The sequence below is a fragment of the Cornus florida genome, unplaced genomic scaffold (assembly GCF_030987335.1).
Source record: "Cornus florida cultivar Cherokee Brave unplaced genomic scaffold, ASM3098733v1 CherokeeBrave_3.0.0_Hap2_Chr09, whole genome shotgun sequence".
NCBI classification, from domain to species: Eukaryota; Viridiplantae; Streptophyta; class Magnoliopsida; order Cornales; family Cornaceae; genus Cornus; species Cornus florida.
In genome coordinates this window covers 91,848,387-91,871,724 of record NW_026775579.1, presented here as the reverse complement: position 1 = coordinate 91,871,724, position 23,338 = coordinate 91,848,387, and the positions used below count along the sequence as shown (strand labels likewise).

The 23,338-nt window shown below is 33.8% G+C and overlaps 2 protein-coding genes across 3 annotated transcripts; both read right to left on the bottom strand.

Moving 5' to 3' along the window:
• Positions 1-287: 287 nt before the first annotated feature.
• Positions 288-8,396, bottom strand: LOC132275191 (F-box/kelch-repeat protein At3g06240-like). Its single transcript, XM_059776613.1, has 2 exons — positions 7,027-8,396; positions 288-576 (listed from the first exon to the last, which is right to left on the bottom strand). Exon 1 carries the CDS (start codon positions 8,181-8,183, stop codon positions 7,278-7,280), a length of 906 nt encoding a protein of 301 aa, XP_059632596.1. The 5' UTR covers positions 8,184-8,396; the 3' UTR covers positions 288-576; positions 7,027-7,277.
• A 5,941-nt stretch (positions 8,397-14,337) lies between these two features.
• LOC132275190 (calmodulin-binding transcription activator 3-like) lies at positions 14,338-22,435 on the bottom strand. 2 transcript variants are annotated; one of them, XM_059776611.1, is made up of 7 exons: positions 22,355-22,435; positions 19,458-19,560; positions 18,505-18,591; positions 17,415-17,500; positions 17,014-17,059; positions 14,633-15,464; positions 14,338-14,545 (listed from the first exon to the last, which is right to left on the bottom strand). In XM_059776611.1, the coding sequence occupies exons 3-6, from the start codon at positions 18,541-18,543 to the stop codon at positions 15,303-15,305; spliced, it is 333 nt and encodes a 110-aa protein (XP_059632594.1). In that variant the 5' UTR covers positions 18,544-18,591; positions 19,458-19,560; positions 22,355-22,435; the 3' UTR covers positions 14,338-14,545; positions 14,633-15,302. The 2 variants fall into 2 exon arrangements, with proteins under 2 accessions (XP_059632594.1, XP_059632595.1); XM_059776612.1 differs by lacking the exons at positions 18,505-18,591; positions 19,458-19,560; positions 22,355-22,435 and adding an exon at positions 17,673-18,498.
• Positions 22,436-23,338: the final 903 nt, after the last annotated feature.

Here is a 23,338-nt window from a genome sequence, read left to right as displayed (position 1 = left end):
ATAACCCTTTTTCTGACCTTCCAATGAATGCAACGTTTGTAACCTGTTGCCCGCATATGTAAATATGATTTCAGCCAAAAAGACGAAATATAATGATATTGTTAATAAAAACTGCGTAATTATTTTAGAATAAATCAAGTGCGCTGATGGCCTGGATTGAGAATAATGCAAGAGAGGAAGATAAAGAGATCGAGTGATAATGTACCAAAGCATGGATCACTAAAAACTTTCATGGGATGGATCAATAGAGAAGGATGCATTAACTTTAATAGATCAAACTGAACTAATTTATCAAAATTCTCCAAGAAAGTCAAAAAATTCTTCAATTATATAGGCGACATCCACTAACAGGGACGAAGAAACTAAGAAGCCCGTACAGTTACGAATGCACCCCACATAATAATCTAAACATTATACATGCATACACAATTTTCCATGACAACCTTAAAACAAAATATAAGCAACTTACCCAGATACAACAACGATAAATAACTAAAGAGCCAATACAGTAGTTTTGTTTTTCTTGAACAGCAACTTGCAGTATGCACTCAATCACTAGTTCAAAATGGGAATGATCTGAAACAAAAGTTAAATTATAATTAACAATTTCTAGCAAATTCCAACTGACATATATAACATACAAGAAAGCTTCCAAGTGAAAAAATAGAGTTAGCTCCTCGGACTAAATTTTCTTTTGGTGACAATCCAAAAACTGCACACATGCTTTCAACTTGTCTTTAGCATATTTTACTACGTATGAAGAACCCATCAGACCTTCCATGAGTTACATGGATATTTCATTTAAACAAGCCTAGCTAGCTGTAATATCATTTAATTTTTCTTTCGGTGTCAAAATCAATATCAAACATTTTTCAGATGTTGGTTCACTGAGTACCCAAGTCCAAAGGCGAATGTTTTCTATTAAGCACGAAAAATTAGTTTCTTTCAAGTTATGCTTCGTTTTTTTAGGTTCTTTCCTATGTCATCTGGTATTCTGATCGTTACTAGAATCTCAAAGAAAGAGGAAGCATAGTACGCTATATTTTAAGGTGTAGTGTGGTATATGTAGCTTTACATAAATCACACAGTTGTAATGTGGGAATGTATTTCAAAATGTGAGCCAATCTCTTACATATCATCATCATCCTTGCCTTTGTCCCATATGAATGGGGTCTGCTACATGAATTCTCTTTTTCCATTATTTCCTATTATAAGCCACGACTCTTAGTTTTTTAAAATCATTTTTAAACACTTCATTCCATGTAAGTTTTGGTCGGTCTCTTTCGCGCTTACCTCCTAGGCAAACAAACCTTCTCCCCTAACCGGTGCATCTTCTGGTCTAAGTTGTATATGACCATACCACCTAAACCAACTTTCTCCAATTTCATCACCATTAGGAGCTACTCCTAACTTACCCCTAACTCATTCATTACTAATCCCATCTGTTCTAGTTAACCCCATCATCCATTGTAACATCCTCATTTCCGCTACATGAATGCATTGTTCTTGTATCTTTTCAACAGCCAACACTCTGCTCCATATAACTTAGCTGATGTAATAACCGTCCTAAAGAATTTTCCTATTAATTTATTTGAGATTCGTTTGTGACATGGGCTGCAACTACCTTGCCTCCATTTTGTCCACCACATCCAGGCCTACTTACCACTTCCCCCATTTTTCTCCATCCTTTTGTAATTTTGAACCTAAATAGCGAAAATAGCCTCCTACACAATGATGATTAATTACAAGTAAACATAATAAACTTACTGTAAGTAAAAGCTGTTACCTGAGTGTTCCTCCCACCTAAGCGGCACGATGAGAGCAGACTAAATACAGGCATTTTTAATAAAGTGACTGTTCTCATACGCATGGCACATTCTCAAAATTCACAACTCAAGCTTTAACCAATGCATCAAGTAACGGCCTCTTGAAATTGATTATATTAGAACTAATTACATACCACCCAAGTTGAGCTTTATAAAATGATCCTTTCACTAAATCTTTAAAGGCTGTGAATATAATAACAATTGTTCCATGATGAATTCAAACTTTAACCCAAGTAAATGAATTGAAAACCTAGCCCCTCAGTGATATGGGTGGGCGATGGAGCACACAACTAACAGTTATGGCAGTCCAGCTTACAACTCAAACCTGAATAACCAATCTGGCCTGAGTTTCTCAACTTAAATAGACAAATGATTGATGGGATATACCTGATGTATGTCCCACCATCAACCCTTAACAAGGCAAAAGTTGTTACTATTTGAGTTGTAGATGTAATAGAGGAGCTGTATACGGAGGAGTGCATTGGTAGCTGTGTATTGGGTTGGAGATACATTTCAGGAGCAATAAAGGTTTTGCCGAGAGTGTGCAAGAATTCAATATCTATTTATGTGCAACTCCCTTTCTCAATGAATCAGAGCATTCAGCTTCGCTCCTGGTGTTCAAATTGAGGCAACTCCATAGCTTAGTATATTTTTCTTTTAGCTGTTAGCTACCTTTGTTTGTTTTTGTTGCTGACTTGCTGTCGTCCTTATTGAGTTGTTTCTTCTCTCCTAGGATATGTTCCTTGGTAAGGCTGTTTCTTTCAATACAAATCTAAATTTACACCCCCCTCCCTCCCTCCCCTGGGAAACAAAAAATAGAAAAAAGAAAAAATAAGGGCAATGAAACAGAATGCTACCAATAATTCAGGTTGATAAGGGGAAAAAAAGTTTACCAAGATTGAAAGAGCTATGGAATGTCCTATGATTTTTATTTTGACAAGTACACTAGATAGTTAAGGAAGTCCACTGGTGTATGCTGTGTAGGAAACCATAAAAAAGAACTTGTTAAGGTCATAGACGCATCAGACATCCCATACACATATGATTCCAGCAAACAAACTTGCCTTGTTTTAGACATCTACTTTCAAAAAATTAGTATTTGGGTCAAAAAGAGGAACAACCAAGTTTACTGAGATAGAAAGAGCTATAATTGTCCTGTGATTTTTATTTTGACAAGAGAAGTACAAAATGTTAAGGAGGTGCAAAAATCTTTGCTTTGGCGAGGAACTAGTATAAGTAGTTCTCAGGAATCATGTAGCATATGCCCAATGGCAAAGGTTCACATAATTTTGTTGATTTTGAGCATAGTGAATCTCAATCAGAAACTCCAAATATATGAAAAGCAAATTTCAAACTATAGGTACAATGCAGAAAACCCTCAATTAAAATTGACTATATTATGCTTATTCAGACATATATGCAGATATCTTTACATGACAAACATTAAGCATATTTGTCCAACAAAACCCATTTTTTTGTGTTACTGATCCAGAGTATTGGACATAACGATTTTGAGTAACCACCAACGGCCAGTGCCCTAGCGGTATCAGGCCTTTACTTCCCAAAGGGAGGTCAAGGGTTCAAGCCTCAGTGGAGGCATGTGTGTGTGAGTACCAACTAAGAAAAAAAAAATGATTTTGAGTAACCCTATGGTATTAAATTGCTATTGTTATATTATTACTTTCTGAGTATTTGTTAAATTTAAATTCCATTTATTCTGGTTTAATCTTACTAACTTTTAAACCTTTTGTTTCCAATGCATTTCACCAAGTTTCTAATTTGTTCCCAAGCCTTCCTTGGAAGTATCCAACAACACTATGTCATCTGCAAACAACATGCACCATGAGATATATTTTTAATACTGTAAAAAAGGTATGGGCTATCCTTGGTGTAGTCCCAATTCTATGAGAAATCGTTAATTTCTCCAGATACAATGTGAACTCTAGTTTTGGTATCGTTAGACATATCCTTGAGAATATTAATAAGATTAAAAGGGACTCGTTTGTACGTAAATTTCATCAAATTATCTCTCTTAACTTTTTTATATGCCTTCAGGAAATTTAAGAAAACCATGATTAAGTCTGTTTGTTTACTTCTACATTCTTCTATCAATTACTTGCGTAAATAAATGGCCTTCATAGTAGATCTCCATGGCATAAAACAAAATTGATATTCAGATACTGTGGTTTCATTCCTTATCTTTGTTTTATAACCCTTGCCCACAATTTAACTGTATGACTCATTAATTTAGTTCCTTTACAATTACAACAATTTTGTATATCACTTTTATTTTTATTTTTTCCTAATTGGTACTCACACACACATGCCTCCACTGAGGCTTGAACCCCTAACCTCCCTTTGGGAAGTAAGGGTCAGATACCGCTAGGCTACTTTTATTTTTTTATGTTAGAACAGTCGTACTTTCTTACTAGTAAATGGCAATTGTACCTTTTCTCCATTCATTAGGCATTGTTCCTTCTTTTAGAATTTTATTGAATAAATTGGTTATTCATTCAATTCGTACATTTCCTAGAGTTCTCCAAGCTTCTATTAGTTTGTTGTCAGGTCCCACTGCTTTATTATCACCCATCTTTTAAGGTGCATCATCAATTTCTCTATTATTCATAACATTTATCATTCTCATATTATGTTCATTGCATGTGTAACACCTTAGTTAGAAGATTGAACTCCTAATCAAACAACATTTATCCAGGGAGAAGGATCACAGACAATCCTGTTGTTCTAAGAACTATTAAGAGATCACAAAACTCTCAAACCTGCTAAATGTGCTTGAAAGGTCTGTGATACCATTACCTGAGGCTTTTATCATTTAAGTTACAAAGTCTATGAAGTTTTCCTCCATTTTATTGATGCGGTTCAAATGTGAATTCCATCCTTTAACTTCTTAGTAGCTTTTAGTGGTGGGCTGTGTGGTGTTTTTCACAATGGAAAGAGGCATTAGACAAGGGCATCTTGAGAATGGATGTGCAAAATGGAATCACAAGGAAAGGAATTGCGAGTGGAAGTTTCAGATATCATTGAAAATGTGTTGAAACTAATTTCACACACACATGCTTTGCTATGATCTATTTATATTTTTTTTATGGTTCCATAGATTCTATGAAAGCTACCAAAGAGATCCTCACTAATTTTTCCTCCTTATCAGGTCTAAATCTTAACATGTCTAAGAACGGGAGCTATTTCTCCAAAGTCACATATCAAAACAAGGAAGCTATTTAGGGCATAATAATAAGCTTAAGGTATGGGACTACATACCTCTCATTGAGCAGATAACTGGCAAAGTCCAGATTTGGAACACAAACTTCCAGTCTTATGCAAGAAGATTAAAGCTCATAAACACATTCATATTCTCTGTCCAGGTGTATTGATTTGTCAAGCATTCTAATTTTGCCAAAACCTTGAAGAGATTTCTATGGAAGGGGAAATCCTTGACTAAAGGAGGAAGCAAAGTTGCTTAGTCTAATGTTTGTGTCCCAAAGAATGAGGGAGGTTTGGGCATGAAGGACGTTGCTACTTGGAACAGAGCTGCATTTTCTAAACATGCATGGCAGATCCTTAGTCCTAATCATTCCAAGTCTCTTTGGACAGATTGGAACCGTGCTGACCTTTTAAAAGGTAACCCTTTCTGGAAGGTTAAGATTCATCCTCAGCATCTTAGTTTTCGAGACAATTGTTGTCACTGAAAGACACTCCAAGGGTGAAAATAAAGCATGTTATTGAAATGGGAGATATACTTCTATCTGGCTGGATTATACTGGCAGTCTTGTTGACCTATTCCATCCAAACTCCAAAGGTATAGAATTATACATCAATCAGGTTTGGACAAAAATGCAAAAGTGGCTGACATTCTGAAAAATAGGAAATGGGATAACCATTAAAGAAATTCTTTCCAAAGTCTCAGTCCCTAACAGAGATGGGCCAGATAAAATTGTTTCGGCTGACAGTGGCAAGAACGTTTCTCTATAAAAAAAGTCTTAAAACTCATTTAGAATTCAAAAGGGCAGATATAATTAGGCCTCATTCAGGAAAAAAAACAATTAGGCCTGAGAAGTTTGATTTAAAGGTTATATGCCAAGGCATTCCTTTATGCTTTGGCTGGCTGCTCCAGGAAGGTTGCAAACTCTCTCTGCTTAAAGAGAAAGGGATCATCCAGAATGATACATGTGTGCAATGCAGGAACGCATCAGAAACTACTTCAGCTACACTATTTCAATTGCAAGTTCTCTAATTGCATCTGAAAATCATTCAAAACAAAGGTAAACTGTCAAGGTTCCCTCTCATTCTCTGTCATACATTTTGGAGTTGGCTCCAACCTGAGAGGGAAAGAGTGGTCTAATGTCATTCACAAAATTGCCTTGGCTGCTATGGTCTTATCACCCTTGGAGGAAAGAAACAAATGGATTTAGGCTAACTATTGTCAAGTGTATAACAGAGGATGTCAAGTATAAGATATGTTAGTCACATGGAGTGGAGGGATCCGCTAAAAACAAACGTCTACCACGTGCATGGAACATCACAGATGAAGTTTTCTTGTGAATTATGGTTTCCTTTCTTTTGGTTCTCTTTTGTACATAGGGTGTTATGCCCCCCTTGCGCTTATATTTCTTTTAAAAGTTATCTCCCTAAAATTAATATATATATATTATACATACAATAATAAATAAAAAATAAAATATTTAATTGATATTAACATAATGTCTCGCTTGCTTTCTCCCCACTTTAAGCCTATACTGTTTTTGCTTATGGTAGTAAAGCATGTTTCCTTGTGAGTTGTGAAGAAGATGACAATGGGGAAATCGTTTAGAGCAGTTCTAGCAAATTATCTGACATCTTTTTGGGCCACAATCCAAGCATTTAGTAATTTTATACTTTTCCAAATACCAAAAGCTTTCACAACATTCCCATCATCCAATTCTTTTTGTCAAGGTTACTTCTCCAAATGCAATTGAAGAGAAAAGACACATTTTCTACATACTCGATTAAAACTCAAACTTTCAACAGGTAGCTAAATAAGTCACTAAGGTTTCATTAAAAAATAATATTTTTATATATAAACAAATAAAAATAAAAACAATAAAACTCCAAAATCCTCCTAACATATTGAAATCCTTAAGTATATAAAATGTCTTTTTAATTGGAAAAAATAGTGAAGAAAACATAATTAAGTTATTTGGTATACCTTTGCGGTCATCCTTCATCTTGAATTTAATTTGAACTTCATATTTCCTCTAACTCAAATTTCCACGACAGGGCGATACAAGGCTCTCCACATAAGCTCCAATCCTTCTCAAATCAAAGAAATCTGGAAGCACCAGATCCCTATATGTTCTCTCTCTTGTGTTGTACAGAACTAACTTCTTGGAGTCTATCTTTAATATGGCTTCATGATTCTCCAAGCAAGCCAATGTTTGGATTCTGAAAGATGGGATTTCAATCACCACTTTGGTCCAAGACTGTATCACGCCCGTATTCCTTCATCACCCAAATTTCATTACCACGACCCAGTAGTATACACAGACATCCTCCAAGCAACCCAAGTTCGGATGTGCAACGAAAAGAGAATGTAGGCAGCGGAAACTCACAGAATTTCTCATCCGCAAAACAGAAAGTAACAATCTTTAATCGCCTTTTCAAAGGCAAGAGCCAGTGGATTACTCCATTCAGCAGTATCCCAACAGAAACAGATAAAGGTTTAGGCGGAAGGCCTTCAACCTTTTTCCACGAATCAGTTCTTAGGGAATATACATAGAACCTTTTTTTATCTCCTGCCACCAGCTTGTAATCATGGACGGATTGATCATAGCCAAATCCCAATATATAAAAATCTTCCCAGTAACAGAATTTGAAATCAGGTTCAGGAATTCGTTTGGACTCTCTGGTAGAGAGATTGAATACATAAAAAGCTGTTGACCCGAACCTCAAACACAACAAACCATCGCAAGAACCAATTACTGTAGTGTATGAACCAAAAGTATATTTTTTTATCTCAGGGATACAATCAAGTTTTACTACAGAAGGCACAATGTCGCCGACATTGTCATCAGGTAAAGCCGATTCGAGGGTGAAGGCGTAGGGACACTCGGAGATGCTTAGGTTAGTCATCATGAAAATGTGTTGTCTTTGTTTTAGGAGATCAGGACATGCGATTGATAGATTGAGATGGGTTTTAACGAATTGGGAGTTGGAGATTAAAAAGTAACAGGATTTGCATACGCACCTCAATTGCAAGAGAGATTTGACTCGCAGTGTAGAAAGTATGCCCATAAGTACATCGCGAGGAAGACGATCTATGAGGCATGATGGCTGATTTCGTTTCTCCGACGCCTTCGTCGTCATAGTTGGTTTGGCCACTCTTCTTCTGATTCGCAAGCAATTTTTCCTCTTTGCAGAGTGGATACTATCATGTCTGCCTTTGCCCCAACTTCGTCTTGACAAGGCTTTCGGTAGGATTGATTTCTTTTCTGTGCCTTCTTCATCATGGCTTTGCCCCCTTCACTCTCTCTTCTAGTGGGTTAGCATTTATATACGGGTGCTTTGTTTCAAACCAAATCCTTCTCAGAAAAATATTAAAAATTAAAGATGGGAGCAATACCCATTTTTTAAAGGTTAAACAGTTTATTTCTTTTTTGTTTTTCGCTTTTCTTCTTAATCAGGATAGTTTATCTCTCATTCTCTTGCCAAAACAAATCTATCTCTTCCTCTCTCATCACAAACACACATAATTACGCAAATATTATAGTCAATTACTAAGAAATTGTTTAGCCACTATAAAGTAAATTTGGATCTTATTCCTTACAAAATTAGAAATAGAATATGATTAAATCCTAAGTATTCCCTTAATAAGCAACCACCTCTCGTTTTTTAAGTGATATGGAATTGACCAAAATTTTTATTATTAAGACAAAGCAAAAACTCAAATAGGTTTTCTTGCTCATTTTCATTGAATAATGAAAACTTGCAATAAAAAAAAATATATAAAAAAAAGATCCTTATACAATAATATTAGGGCTAAAAAATGATTCGTTTTGCTGTGGGGAGAGAGGAGAATAGAGGTAAATGATCGTGATTAAGAAGGAAAGAAAGAAAGAAAAAAGAAAACGGTTACCGGTAAGAAATGAGTAATGTCCACCATTAAAGTTTTTTTATTTTTAAAACATGTGTTGTAATTATATTAGATCACATCAATTGGAGGAAATATCCAAACATTGTCCCATCGGCTGAGTATATATAAATTAAGTGTCAGTACTCTTTAATAGTTTAAAATTTAGGGTCTAACCACAAAGCCACAAAGCCTAAGCTTTGATCACTTGTAAGTTGTCACACAGTACTGAGAACTAAGTAAAATTTTCAAACTAAATGGATTAGAATCCAATCCATAATAATTCAATCTAACATATAATATTTAAATATTATCAAAAATATTTTTATTATTATTTTCTCCTCTTTTTCTTTTCTTTCCATTACTCAATACTCCTTAAGTTTTCATTTTTGTTAACAGAGTACTAGATATAAAATTTTCCATATTTTGTTCATATTTCAAATTATATCATTTTTATTTGTATCATTATTTGCTATTCTCTATTGACATTAATCTCTTTTACAGGAAAAATAAAAATAAAAAATAAAAATTGAATATTCATTTGTTAACTAATAGAATATTATTTTATTCACAAAATATATATAGAGTTATCAGATCGAATGAAGGATAACGTTTTTAAATTCTCAAGCCCGACTTGTTTAGAAATATACTCACAACCCTGGGCTTACGCCTAGTCTAAATCTTACCATACCATCAAATACATAGGTAAATGGCCATTGACATATAAAAATAAAAAGTACAAAATTTGTGGATAAGCAACCCAACTACAGCAACATCTTGTTGGTTTATAAATAGGATAAATTACATCGATCTCTTGTGAGATTTGGCAAATTACGCACATGTAAAGTATTTGGCATTTATTATATTGACATCAAATTTAGCGTGTGTACTCAACGACACTCCCTCCTATTAATGAAAATTTAAAAAATAACTAAGTTACCATCTCATTGTGTTAAAAGACTGCAATAACTTTATATTTTGAAATGAAATGATAAAAATTCTATGAAATGTTATGTCATTGAAATAATACAAAGTATCAATTTTCATATCAATTTTTTTTTATAAAATTTACAAAAACATTTTTTTTTTTTTATTAATGACATTTTTTTTTTTTTTTAAATAGATAGGATAATATACTGTTTACAAGAAGGGACAAATGTTAATAGAGTTTTTGGTTTGACATATTTTTTTTATTAAACTATTATTAAATTAGATAAGAGTATAAAAGACATTTCACGTTTTTAGGGCAAGTCAAGTTGATATCCGTGTAGATATATAGAGAGAGAAAGCGTGAGGAAGAAGAAGGTGAATAACCTTATTGTTTGCACAACATATCATATATATATATATATATAGTCCCCACATAAGTTCTCACTAATTATATCATTTAAACCCAAATATTTGTAGCTAATTCCTCCTTTACCTCAAGCAACTTTCATAAAATTACTCTAAGGCAACAATTCACCGGAAATATAATAATAATGTCTCTATCTCTGATGGCCTTTCATTTAAGCCCTCGTCATTTAAGCCCTTGTCATTCCCGCGCAATCGGCCAATCCCAGACTCACACTAGACCTCCTAGTCCAAAAATTCGAAAATGACCACAATAAACTCAAATGAGTTTTTAAAGATTCTAAACTCGAAGAAACAATCCAAACAACTCCCGAAACACACTGATAAAAATTGGGCCACATCATTACCAAAAAACAAAAGAGAGGAGTACGTGATCGAAGGCTCAAATGCCTAGTTAGTCTCGTTGCCCACTTGAGTGAGCTCCTGAACGCCCTAAATATTGTCCTCATGGACAGGGGGGACCCCAGGTCCACCAAGGTAGAACCAGCAGGCTGAGGGTCAAGAACAGATGGAACAACCCTTGAATCGAAAATTTCTTTGCATTCCCGGAAAACAAGCTCAGCCTGATTCGTGGCAAGATTAGTGTAAACACTTGGGGGATCGACCGGCAGATCATCATCGCAGTCATCCGGACCGTTGCACGACTTTTCCTGTCCCTTGGGAGGATTGATTGATATACCAGTTTCTGTATCATTGGGCATATCTGATGACCCCAACCTGAGAGAATCAAGCGTGGAGAGCCTTGACACTACCCTTTACTCTACCCATCTCGCCAAGCAGAGCAGAGCAATGCAATTGTCATAGGCTTTCTTCTCAGTAGCAGCCCTAGTTGCTCTCTCCAAAATAATAATAAATAAATAAAAATTGTCTTGATTAGATACAATGGATAAGGCAAATCACCATTAATTTTTACATTTTGAGAATTTTTTTCTTCGTGAAGAATAATCGCATATTTTGAAGAAGACTTTCATCAAATTTTACATTTCTACTAATCATAATTTATTTATTTATTATTATTATTTTTTTCTGTTATGGATTGTACAACTAATAGGATTTGGACCTTTCATTGTACCCAATAAAAATAAAATTTTCCCAATTATTATCCTACATATTTCTCATTTCTCATTTCTCAGTACATCCAATGTACATGCATGACCATGCTTTTCAAAATTCTTGAAGTGTTGAACACTAAGCTTAATTTTATAACATGCTTTATGAGGTGTGCAAAATTTTAAAATATTTGTGGCAGATTGATTGATCAAATAAATAGGACTTCCAACACATCGCCATTTCCATGGCTATTCGATTTTTTTTTTCCTCTCACTGGCACCATGTTGTTGTGGTGTTCATCTTACCATATACTAATGCCTTATACTCAGATATCTTCACAACGCATTAGACAGATACTAACTTCCTTGATCACTTCTCAATATTTTAAGCTGAACGTTCAAAGATTTTTCAACTTGCGCTTTAATTTTTGTATGCTTGAAACGATTCAAATTTTTCCTTACGAAAGCATACCCAATTTTTTCTAGTGTAGTTATCAATAAATAGGAGAAAATTAATTACCTCCTAAAGATGGAAGCTGCGTTAGACTACACCAAATCTATACGAACAAGCAAGCTTTAACGGATGCTTATCTCGCCACAAAGTTTGTGACAGAAACCATCTTTTTGTTTTCTTTGAAAACAATAATTTCAAACTTTGAAAATTTAAATGCCCAAACATATCTCACCTCACATCTGGTAATTTTCAATGTCAACACTATTGAAACAAGAAATTAGCAATTTGGAGCTTGAGAGAAAACAAATTATTCATTGTCATCCCAATTTTAGTAAAAAATTGATTCAATAACTACAAAAATTGTTACTTTCTTTTTTGCGGCAACTAAGAATCCTTACTGCTATGGCTTTAATAAGCATACCCTAAAATTTGAAAAGTTATAGTCTAAAATAACACAATAATCTTAGAGGTATCTGAAATAGTGTGTTTGCTTTTACTTCTAGAATAGCCTTTCTGCAACATAATTAGTCACCGGGAGGTACTTAGTAATAGATTCTGTTAAATGTTATGCATACTTCACAAAAGGACACCTAGAGTTTTTATCACACTAGAACTGTTTTTTCCATCGAAACTCTGATATCTCTTTGAATAATAATATTGAAACTTTGTACTAATAAATCCATGCAATTTTTACTTCTCAACTTCAGAGGATTTCTTTTTCATTAAGTACTTTGGAGCATTTCTGTTCTTTATTATTATTATTATTTTTAATTTTTAATTTTTATTAATGTGGTTTGTCATCTTTGTACGGAGGAGGATGAACATTTGAAATTATGATCAGCATTTGATGAGCAAAGTTGCATTTAGAAAAAGGATGGTCTATAGAATCTTCCACCTTCAAGCAATTGTGAACAAAGATGAAGATTCAATCAATAAACAAATTTCCGGAGTCGTACAACTGGGCAATTCCCATTCTGTATGATTTCAATTAAAGTAGTTGTTTTCCTTGGATCAAATTGTCTGGTGATCCCTTGACCTCCCATTCCTCCCACCAAGGATCAAGAAATGGTGTCAAAGACAATGCCAGCCATTTCCAATTCTGAATTTTGCTTTATCTCTCTAATATCCATAGTTTGTTTCCAAAGCACCGAGTACTGATCGTTTCTCACACAGCTCTATATTGAGGAATAAGGCTTGTAAACTCCTTTACACCAGTGAATCCAAGTTGTCTTTGCCATGAATAACATCTCCTAACAGAGAACACTTAGTTGCTTTGTCTATATCTTCTTCAATTTTTATGCTTCCAAATACCCCCCTCGCCTCTAATCCTAGGGTCTTTTTGACTCTCATTCTCCAATGGATTGATTACATTGCCTCCAATCCTATAAATTGAAGATAGAATCACCCTTACTTAAGGACACTATATTGCCCCCAATTTTTATGAAATGCAAGATGCTCATTGAATGACACCTCTCCCATTTTGCAGAGCAGTCACACCTGATTCTGCTTCAATAACTTCCTCATTTTTAATAGCATTCTCAATTTCCAATCTGGCTTCATTTTTAGCTTCTACAATTGTTCTTGTAATATCGCCATCTGGATAGATTCCAACTTGCTTCTAGATTCTGCCAACTGAACATTTGTGTCTAAACACTTGTGAACTCCAATCCTTAACTTTCTGCTTTACCTACTGTATTTTCTTAGTTAGAATGCACAAAGGATTCCAACATACTCGAGTTTACCAAGCTTGTTTAATGATATCAGTTCAAGAGCTTAAAAGGATTAGGGTAGGAAGCAATGTCATTAGAGTATTTAACCATCATATGGTCAGAAATGCCTGCAGTAAAAAGTTCCTGAGTATTAGGATATCTTAGGACCCAATTTTGATTATAGGCCCTATCCAATTTGGCATAGATTCTACCGTCAATACCTATGAAGCACGGACACTCCTCCCAGAGGTCCCGTACCAGTGTTGGATACTTTTCGGACCTCGGACACGCGGTCCGACACTTCTATTAGATAAAATTTATTTTCTCTCACTTCTCTCTGTCTCTACATGAATAAGATATATATATATATATATATATATATATATATATATATATATATATATATTTAAGTTACGCGAACAAGATTTTGTGAAAGACTGAAAGTATATATGTTTATCCATATACATATTTAGTTCATTATAACTATGTCTCTTCTGCACATCTTCGTTTGGAATTTGGATCAACTTTATTTTTCATTTATTTTCTGCTTTGTCTTGTCTATATTTTTCTTACAACAGTGATAAAATTATTGAAATTAATTCTGTTATTTGTTATTGTTTTATTTACCTGTATAAGATTCTAGTAATTATATTTTAAATATAAATATATATATATATATATATATATATAATTTTATAGGCGTATCCTCGCCGTGTCTTATTTTTTTTAAATTTGCCGTGTCGCCGTATCTGTGTCCGTGCTTCAGAAGTTTTACCCTGTCTATAACATCCAAATTAAAAAAAAAAAAAAAAAAAAAAAAAAAACAAAACAAAACAATGCTTTGGGAATACTTTCAACCCAACCTGTAAGATTCAAGTGATATGTACCTGTAAAACATAAGTTTGGTTTTTACAGTAGGTAAAACAGAGAATTAAGTTTGGTTTTTACAAATAGCTTCAGAATCAGAGCACAGCATCACTAGAGTTCAAAGTCGCTCCTCAAAGAAGTCTGCTGCTTGACGTTTTAGTCCTGGCCTGTCAAAATTAAAATTAAAAGCAAATGAATGGTTTGTAACTAACCGCAAATGAGTGATGGTTAAAATACCAATAATATAGACATACCATAGGCTCGTTGCCTGAAAAACACTTCGCAGATTTGGAATTTCAAGCCCTTCAGGCTCTACTTCATCTATACTTTGCAACAAGTTTTTCTTATTTCCCATGAGCACCATGTCATTTTCACTCAACCTGACAGGCAGAACAGAAAAGTTCAGCTTGATTGCAAAGTTCACAGTCAGCAGCTGATGTCCTCCTTCAGCTAACAACATTATTTCCAGATTTTGAACGGAAGAAACGAATATGGCAGGTCTTCCTCTCAACAAACAGAGATGAGGCTTTCCAAACTGGTGGCGAGGAATTGGTATTTGGCTAAAACTGTTTGTAATGAGATTACAGGCAGAAATTATGTATTTTCTCATCGTCTGCCTTTATTTCGTCATCTTCCTCCATCTTTTGCTCATCTTCTGCAATCCAGTAGAGTCCATTCTCGTAAGGTATGCCACATGGTGAACTGCGTGGATACATGTGGGGCGAGGGAGAGATGATTTTCCATTTATTACTTGCTGCACTAAACACGGTTACCGTAGTTGTGTTATAATGTTGGGAATATAACATATAAACAACCTTCAACTCTCTCCCAATGAAACAAACACCAGTTAACCTCTTATAAAAGCATCTCGGCCTAACATGAACCGGGTAAACGGGAAGCAACTTGGTTTTCTGTATTAAAGGGCTAATCAAATAGTCTTTCATCATTAGTAGTAACTAACAGAAGTCCCTCCAACGATCCTACAATTCTTGATTCTTTCATGTCCAAATTTAATCTCTTGGCCATCAAAGGGTGCTCCTCCAACCAAAACAGTGAGTGGTGTTGGAACAAGATGACTATCTCATCCTATAATGAACAAATTGAAAATCAAAACACAATTGTGCAATACACATACCAAAAGTACATCATTTTTCTTTCTTGACTTTAGTTAACAAAATTACTAAACAAGCAATTTCAAGTTTTTGATTCTGTTATAGGTTCAATTGGCTTTATTTTATTCAACAATTCATAATTTTCAGCCTGTAAACTGAAGAAATCATTATGTCTTTCAGCAAAAGTCGTATAAATATATCATATTCGTAAGAATCTAAATTGCAAGTATTATTAGATGACATGTTATGCAATAAACTATGCAAAGCGTCACAAGAAGCATTAGCATGCTTTAAGAAGCTAAGTTCCTGCTATCATACGATGTATCAAATAAATTAGAGTGATTTTCATCCATAAATTGTGCAAGAAAGCATAGTCATCCAAATAAACAAAATCAACCAACAATAATTTTTTAATATCCATAATTTTCTAGGGACCACTTTGCATGTCGATTAACCCACTTTGATACCAATTGATAGTGCGATAGAAGGTTGCCCAAGGCTTTGATGTGGCAGAATGTGAACGGTGGGTTTGATCTAGGGGTGAATTGGTCTTATTGATATTTTTCTACTTTTTGATAAGTTTTCAAAAAACCGTTAATCCTATTAATTTCATGTGGTTCATTGGGAAGATTGACATTCCCATGACTAATTTCCAGTTTCATTCAAAACTCACAATCCAGCATTAAAGAGAAAGTAGAGTAGAGCAGAGACATAAATACTTCCATGTGAAAAGCCTAAAAAGGAAAAAACAACGAGACCTAGTCCAAACCAGCACAATCCACTATTGGAGAAAGAGATTACCACCAGGTTAAGATTCACTCACCTCGACCCCTAATTACCTCCAGACACAGGCAACACCAAACTCTCTCTCAAAAGTCTCCATGTTGTCTGTCTACTCATCTAAAACATTAAACAACCAAGCCTTTTCCCTCATCTACAACATTCGCTCCTCACAAATCTACTTCTCTGCTGATTGCTGGCCCTTTCTACTCTGAACTGATTGGTTGAATAGGGTAGAATCCATGATCTTCTCCTTGATATTGGTAGTTCTATAGAAACCCTAGATTGAGTAAAATAGGAATTCTCCATTCTCACAAGGAATTTTGTTCTAGATGATTGGAGACATTCAACCTATTCTGGATTGGCCATAACCTATATGTATAGCCAATATAGGAGTTCAGTTAAAATTGTATTTTGAGAGGGTTTTCAAAAATTTGTGCTATCAAGTTTGATTAATTGAGCCTTCAATCGAATCCTACTGGAAAAACTTCAATCAATACATTCTCGTTATGGAATAAATTTACCTCATACACATACCTAACACATAGATAAACATATGAAGTGTGTTTGTGTCTCTACAAGTGCACATATGTGTGCATATATGTCTCTGTGTATTGTATGCTTGCATGTACATGGACATACAGTATTACCTGTGTTAGCAATTTTAATTACAAAGCATGGCAAAAAACAGTTTCCTTACTTTTTATTTTTATTTTTCTTTATGTTGCCTAATATTATAATACCTCTTTCAGTTCTCTGTAATGCACCAGTACAATCCTTTCAAATTGCCTGCAACAAGGAAAAATGAAATAAGAAATGAGAACTAATGCTGTCAGTGAACTTTACATACAAAGGAAATTCCTTAAATATATAAATAGCTTATTACAATAATTCATTGAGAAGAACTGCAAAGTAAAATTTCACAAAATAGAATGCATTTAAAAAATGCTATTATTAGGGAATCTTAACCAGTTTACTGAACATGAGCATAAAAGATTAATGAAACTCTAAGTAACCCTGTATATGTAATCCATATCTACTCATCCTACTAAGAACACTAATATGCGATTACATTAATAGCAATTAAAAATAAAATTGCTTGAATACATCATGCTGTGAACAGAAGGAAGGCAGCAGCACTCACTCCTCAAGTAACTGATAAGTTCGTCGCTGAATGTTATCATTCTCTCCTCGGCTAGCACGGCATTCTAGAATATTCAGCTCACCAACCTACAAAAAGGAGGACATTTAATTGGGGGTCATGAGCGTATATGCATTAGGATAAAGGAAACTCGGAAGTATTTTCTGCATTTAATGTGAAATTTGAAAATGCAGATAGCAAGCATTTTCAACCAGATGATAGGTAGTGCCCCAGTGAAAAATAATTCATTCTATATTCTACCTTCATAGCACACTTGAGACCCTTCTACCCACTAATATATATAATGGAATTTCCCCAAGAAAACTGTAGTGCAGTCATGGCAATCCTTAGAATCCCTTTAGTCACGAAAAATGTTAAAAAAGTATATTGTCAAATAAACGCATAGAATTAAGTATCAGATACCAAACTGAAAATACAAATAATATGGTCCTGGACTCCAATCATATAATTAATATATACATATCATTTCATACTTGACCTAGCTCAAATTCATGATCCATCTTTCCTTTTCAGGATGTTACAATTGTCGACTTGAAAAATCAACTAATAAAATTTTTTTAGCTTCCAAAATTATTTGAAGGGGTGACTATGTAAAGTTCCTGCACAAAGTGAATTTCTAAGTATGGACAGATAGTTTTAAAAACTAGTCTCCACTGGCATGAATGTATTTAAGGCTTGTCATCTAGTTGGGACCGTTAGTACGAGATCAAATGAGTAATTGTTTAATGAAAACATAGGTCAAACCCATCAGTGGCTCACAGCTAAGAAATTTACAAGATAAGTGAGGAAGTTCAGTTGTCACAGGTCCAACTGATCGCATTCACCTTTAATCATTAAGATTATTAATTAGAAAAAAATCCACCTATTTTATTCTCATCTCAGCTTATGTTTTAATCTACACAATCGCACTAGTGAGTAGCAATTTCTTAGTTTTAAGATATTCAAATCACCATGCCGAACTCTACCACTACCTAAATAAGTGGTTCAGCTACATGTGGTGGTGATGCATTAATAACTTTTCATCACTTCTATAAAAATAGAAGTGACTGTGACAGAATTAGCAGGCCCTTACAACTTCAAGTGTGGCTATTTTTCCACCTGTACCCGTCATAACGGAAATTTGGAACTACATCTTTGTCGTACATGAACCAGGAACCAGCTGTAAAACAAACAAAACAGTCACAATCAACAGTGAATATCTGTGTTCCATTTCTGTGCAAGGAATGTGAACTAATAACAATTTACAATACATTCATTTTATTAGGGTTACATCAGCACTAAAGATAAAAAGAAATATAATAACAATGAGGGTAATATAGTATAATCACAAAGGTCATCACTGATTCACTCTAGCACAGACATCAGATTGATTTTTTCAAAACTTTCATCAAAAGCTAATAAGCATAAACCTCAAGAGAGGTCAAAGTAAGTTGCTTTATATATATGTGTGTGTGGCCCAAAATTATCAGTATCTGTGAATTTTGCATGCTCTTCAATTAATTTGCATGCATGGACTTATGATATTAATACATTATATGGGCTAGAATATATACATTTGACAATATCTAAATATATAATTTACTAATGGAGTACTTGTGGATATTTGGTAGTCTTTCATGGTACGAAAAAGATAATGACTACAAAAACGAGTAAAAGGTCTTTGTAGTTTTTATTTATTATTATAATTATTTATATACTGTTGATGTGCGGCAGTCATCTACGTGTATTGCTTCTGGAACAAATCTTTAGGAAAAACAAGAACCCAAGAACCAGTGAGGCTTTTCCTAGATTGGGCACCTATCATAATACTGCAAATCCATGGATTATATATATATATATATATATATATATATATATATATATGTATGTATGACTATATAATGTTAAACCTCAATCAAAGGCTAATAAGGTATTATAAAATAAAAATAAAAAATCGAATCTGGAAAAAAACACATACAAACGCACAAACACAGGTTTCTTTTGAACTCATATGCTAATGAAAAAAAAAAAAAAAATCTAACTAACCTTCTGGGGAAATGACCTGCTCTCGCCTTAAGATAAGGCTTTTGTAGCTCTGAATTATGCGACGAATTTCATCTTCTTCTAGCCATCGACGGTTCGCTTGGTACTGAATCCAAATAGGGTCCGTAAAATAAGTTAATTCCAAGAAACTCAAAAGAAGATCAAGCGTTAATGCAAGATTTATGGCCTAGCAAATAAATAAATAAAATAAAATACGTTTCAATTTACCAGAAAATCGTCGATTGGGGTTAGGGTTGGTAATGTATTGTCTGTACTCCATTGAGTCAAGATTGAGTCCAATGAGTCGAACTGACTCTTTAATGGGAGAATTTAGAGAGACACGGGCTTTAGAGAGCGTTTGTAAGGAGGAGAGCGAAATGGAATTTAAGAGTGAATCACCGTCAAGACTGAGTATTTAGAGAGAAAGACGAACGGACTTGCAGAGAGGAGAGAGAAACCGGATTTAATAACAGAGTGGGAGGGAAGAGAGAGAGGGAAAGAAAATCTTTATACAGCTTACGAAAAAAAAAAGGCGGCGGTTGGTTTAATACTTCTTATTAGGTAATTTACGTATCGCCCCCTAATGTTTGTCAATATTTCAATAGATGTAATTGTTACGAGGGATATTTGTTCTATATCGAATTCGGATGGAAAATGAAAGGGATATAAATGGGTGGGTAATGCAACACTACCTAATTGTTTAAGCTTTTGGATAAATGGGCAAGCGTCTACCCGTTACAATTGGTATTAGAGCCAGACTCAGTCCCTTAATCTGGTGCTACGCCAAGCGCCCGTCCCGGTGAGCCACCTGGGTAGGCCGGCCCGACTGCAACGAGGGTGTTGCGAGTTCAGGTGGGAGAGAATGTTACAAAAGGTATTTATCCCACATCGGATCCGAATGAAAAATGATAAGGATATAAATATATGAATATGCAGCATTACCCAATAATTCAAGTTTTTTTGGTAAATGAGCAAGCACCCACCTATTATAGTAGTGTAATATGTTATTATATTAGTTTTCAGACATTAGTATGGTAAAACTGACCTTCTATTAATTTTTTTTATTGTTGACATCAGTATATTTTGTTTGTTTCCATAGTGTGCTTCGTGAGTACTTAAGGACACAAACACAACACAATTATTAAAAAGGATAAAATTAACCTTCGATTAATTTTCTAGTGTTGATAATCTGGATAGATTTTGTTGACACGAAGAGCATAACACAGCACATTTTTCATACAAGAAGTACACCCACACACACCCCACTTTTGTTTTGAAAGATTAGAAAGTAGCATTAGATTACACATCCTTGATCACAACACATTTAATTAAATCGGGTATTAGTATTTTTTATAGAAGAATGACTCGTTTAATTAAAATGATCATCTCTTATATTAAGACGAAATGTTTAATTAAACAGATTTAATGCACTTATAAATGGATTAATGATATCAATTTATATACACACAATTACCACCCAACAAGATTAAGCAATCATGTGTCATATTCGAATTGTGTGAACATGCTATTTCAACGTGACCATATTTTGCTTCAAATTACACAAGCGACTAGTACTATACTCAGATTAGTCAGACTTTGGAAAAGTTCCAATTACTAGTATTTCAATATTAATACAAGAGAGAATAGTTCTTCGATCTGGAACCACACTATCACTTACCCCCCTTCACCAAGCTGCTCAAATAAGTGTTCTTGCCTCTTTATCATTAATATTCACAAGAAGGACAAGCTCCGCTTAAGGTAAGGCAATGGGTAAAGATTAGGCTTAAATTTTCATTTCTCCATGCATCTCCTGAAACTCTCGGTTAGATTGTTAGGTTAACTAATGTTCATTACAGTTTACCACTTCTGTCAGAATCAGTCAAGGGCGGATCTAGGATTTCTCAATGGGGTGGGCTAAATAAAAAAATATCTAAGCATAAGTATAAATTACAAACATATATATATATATTTATATGTATATATGTAACATATACGGTAATATCATATTAGATTAATAAAGTTATAAATATATAAATTAATTATTGTCTGTATCTGTAATTTGAGTTGCATCAAAACTTTCCAATTCATTGTTTTACACTTCCTAGATCCAATGCATGAAACAAGCCAACACCCTATCGTTAGTTCACAATTGTCTTACACTTTTGTGTCCCCAACCATATATCTTTCTCTCTACAAGTCCATATCTATAGAAGTCTCCCATGCCAATATTAGTCAAGACACTCAGAGAGCTTATTTTGTCCTAATTTGGGTAATTCAATTTTTTTTTTTTTTTTTGATAAGTCCTAAGTTGGGGTAATTCTTATTGGTGGACTCTCTCCTCTTTGTTGTTTTAGTTTCAACATTTCAAAAGCTCTGTCAAATACTCAAACTGATAAAGTTAAATTAAAATTGTAGAGTTTTCTTTTCTTTTTCACAAATAAAATTAGGGTTTAGAGAGATGAAAAAGAAGAGAGCCGAAGTAGATGAATCATATCACACACCATTGTTTCAGATTTCAGGAACTAAAAAATCGTGTGTGAAGTGACCAAAGATTCTTGTAACTAAAAGAATTTGACACTATGCTGAAACTATATCTTCTATATCTCTAAATTTTAAATTTCTAATTCTAACTGTTATTTTATATACTTATTATCAATAATCTATATTAATCTTTAAATATCATCTCATAACTAGTTAACTTACATCCTCAATCTATAATCTTCTTCTAATAACTATATCTATATCATAATATAATATAATATATATATCCTAAAGATGATACTTCCTAGAATCGGATCATAATCTTGAAGTAAAAAGGCTCTAATGGTTTTAAAATCAACATCACTGCTACAACGGTAAAGGAATTTATATAATTCAATTAGCTAGGCAAAAAAACATACCTATTTTCTTTTTTGCCAACTCCACCCATTCCCATCAACTCTCTTCTTTCAGAAAAGAGACTACATTATTAGGACAAAAGAGGAAAAGTTTTAAATGCATTAATAAACTTGTAAAACATATATTCTGAAATTGAAAACTAACTTCCAAGTCTTTAATTCCCATTAATAATTGTTCGAGCATCACATCATAACAATATTATATATATGTATGTAGAAACAAAAACAAAAACAAAAATTAGTATGTAAAACATGAATATATAAACGTAACCAATAGCTAAAAATGCCAATTAAAATTTTAGAAGTTACTTGATGACTGATAAGGCATGTTTCTTGAACCTTGTTCTTGCTAAATGTTAAGGTCCGATGCTAACCCTAAAAATAAGAAAACACTCAAGTTGTGAGGAAAGAGGTTTCACAATCTCACTCATAACAATTAAAACACACACTGTCTAAGTACTAAAGTTCTTGTTATGATTTTTTTTTTTAGTTCTGAAAAGATTTCCGTCTTCAAAAAGCTTGGGCATGTTGATAAAAATTGTTTCAGAATCAATCTCTGCAGATTTTTAAACCAATTCAGATTTTTTTTTTTTTTTTTTCATGCCCAGATTCAAATTTTCTTGCAGACGGAAAAAAAAAAAAAAAAAAAAAAACAAAACAACCAAACAAACAGAAATAGAAGTTATAGAAATTAAAAAAAAAATTGTTTCGCTGAAATAAAATGTAGATTACGGTGATTCCCTCAAAATCCAATGTAATGATTCCCTCAAAATGCAATGCAAATTTTGTTACTTTATATTGTAAATAATAATAATAATAAAAAAAAAAGATCATAAAAAATTTCACCAAATAGGATTTAGTTTGTGCTTATCAAAAAAAAAAAAAAAAGGATTTAGTTTGCAAAACAAGAATTACATACCTTGATTAGTTGATTTAGAAAAAAATTAAAACAAAACCCATACATACAAGTTAGCAGTTGCAGAGAGA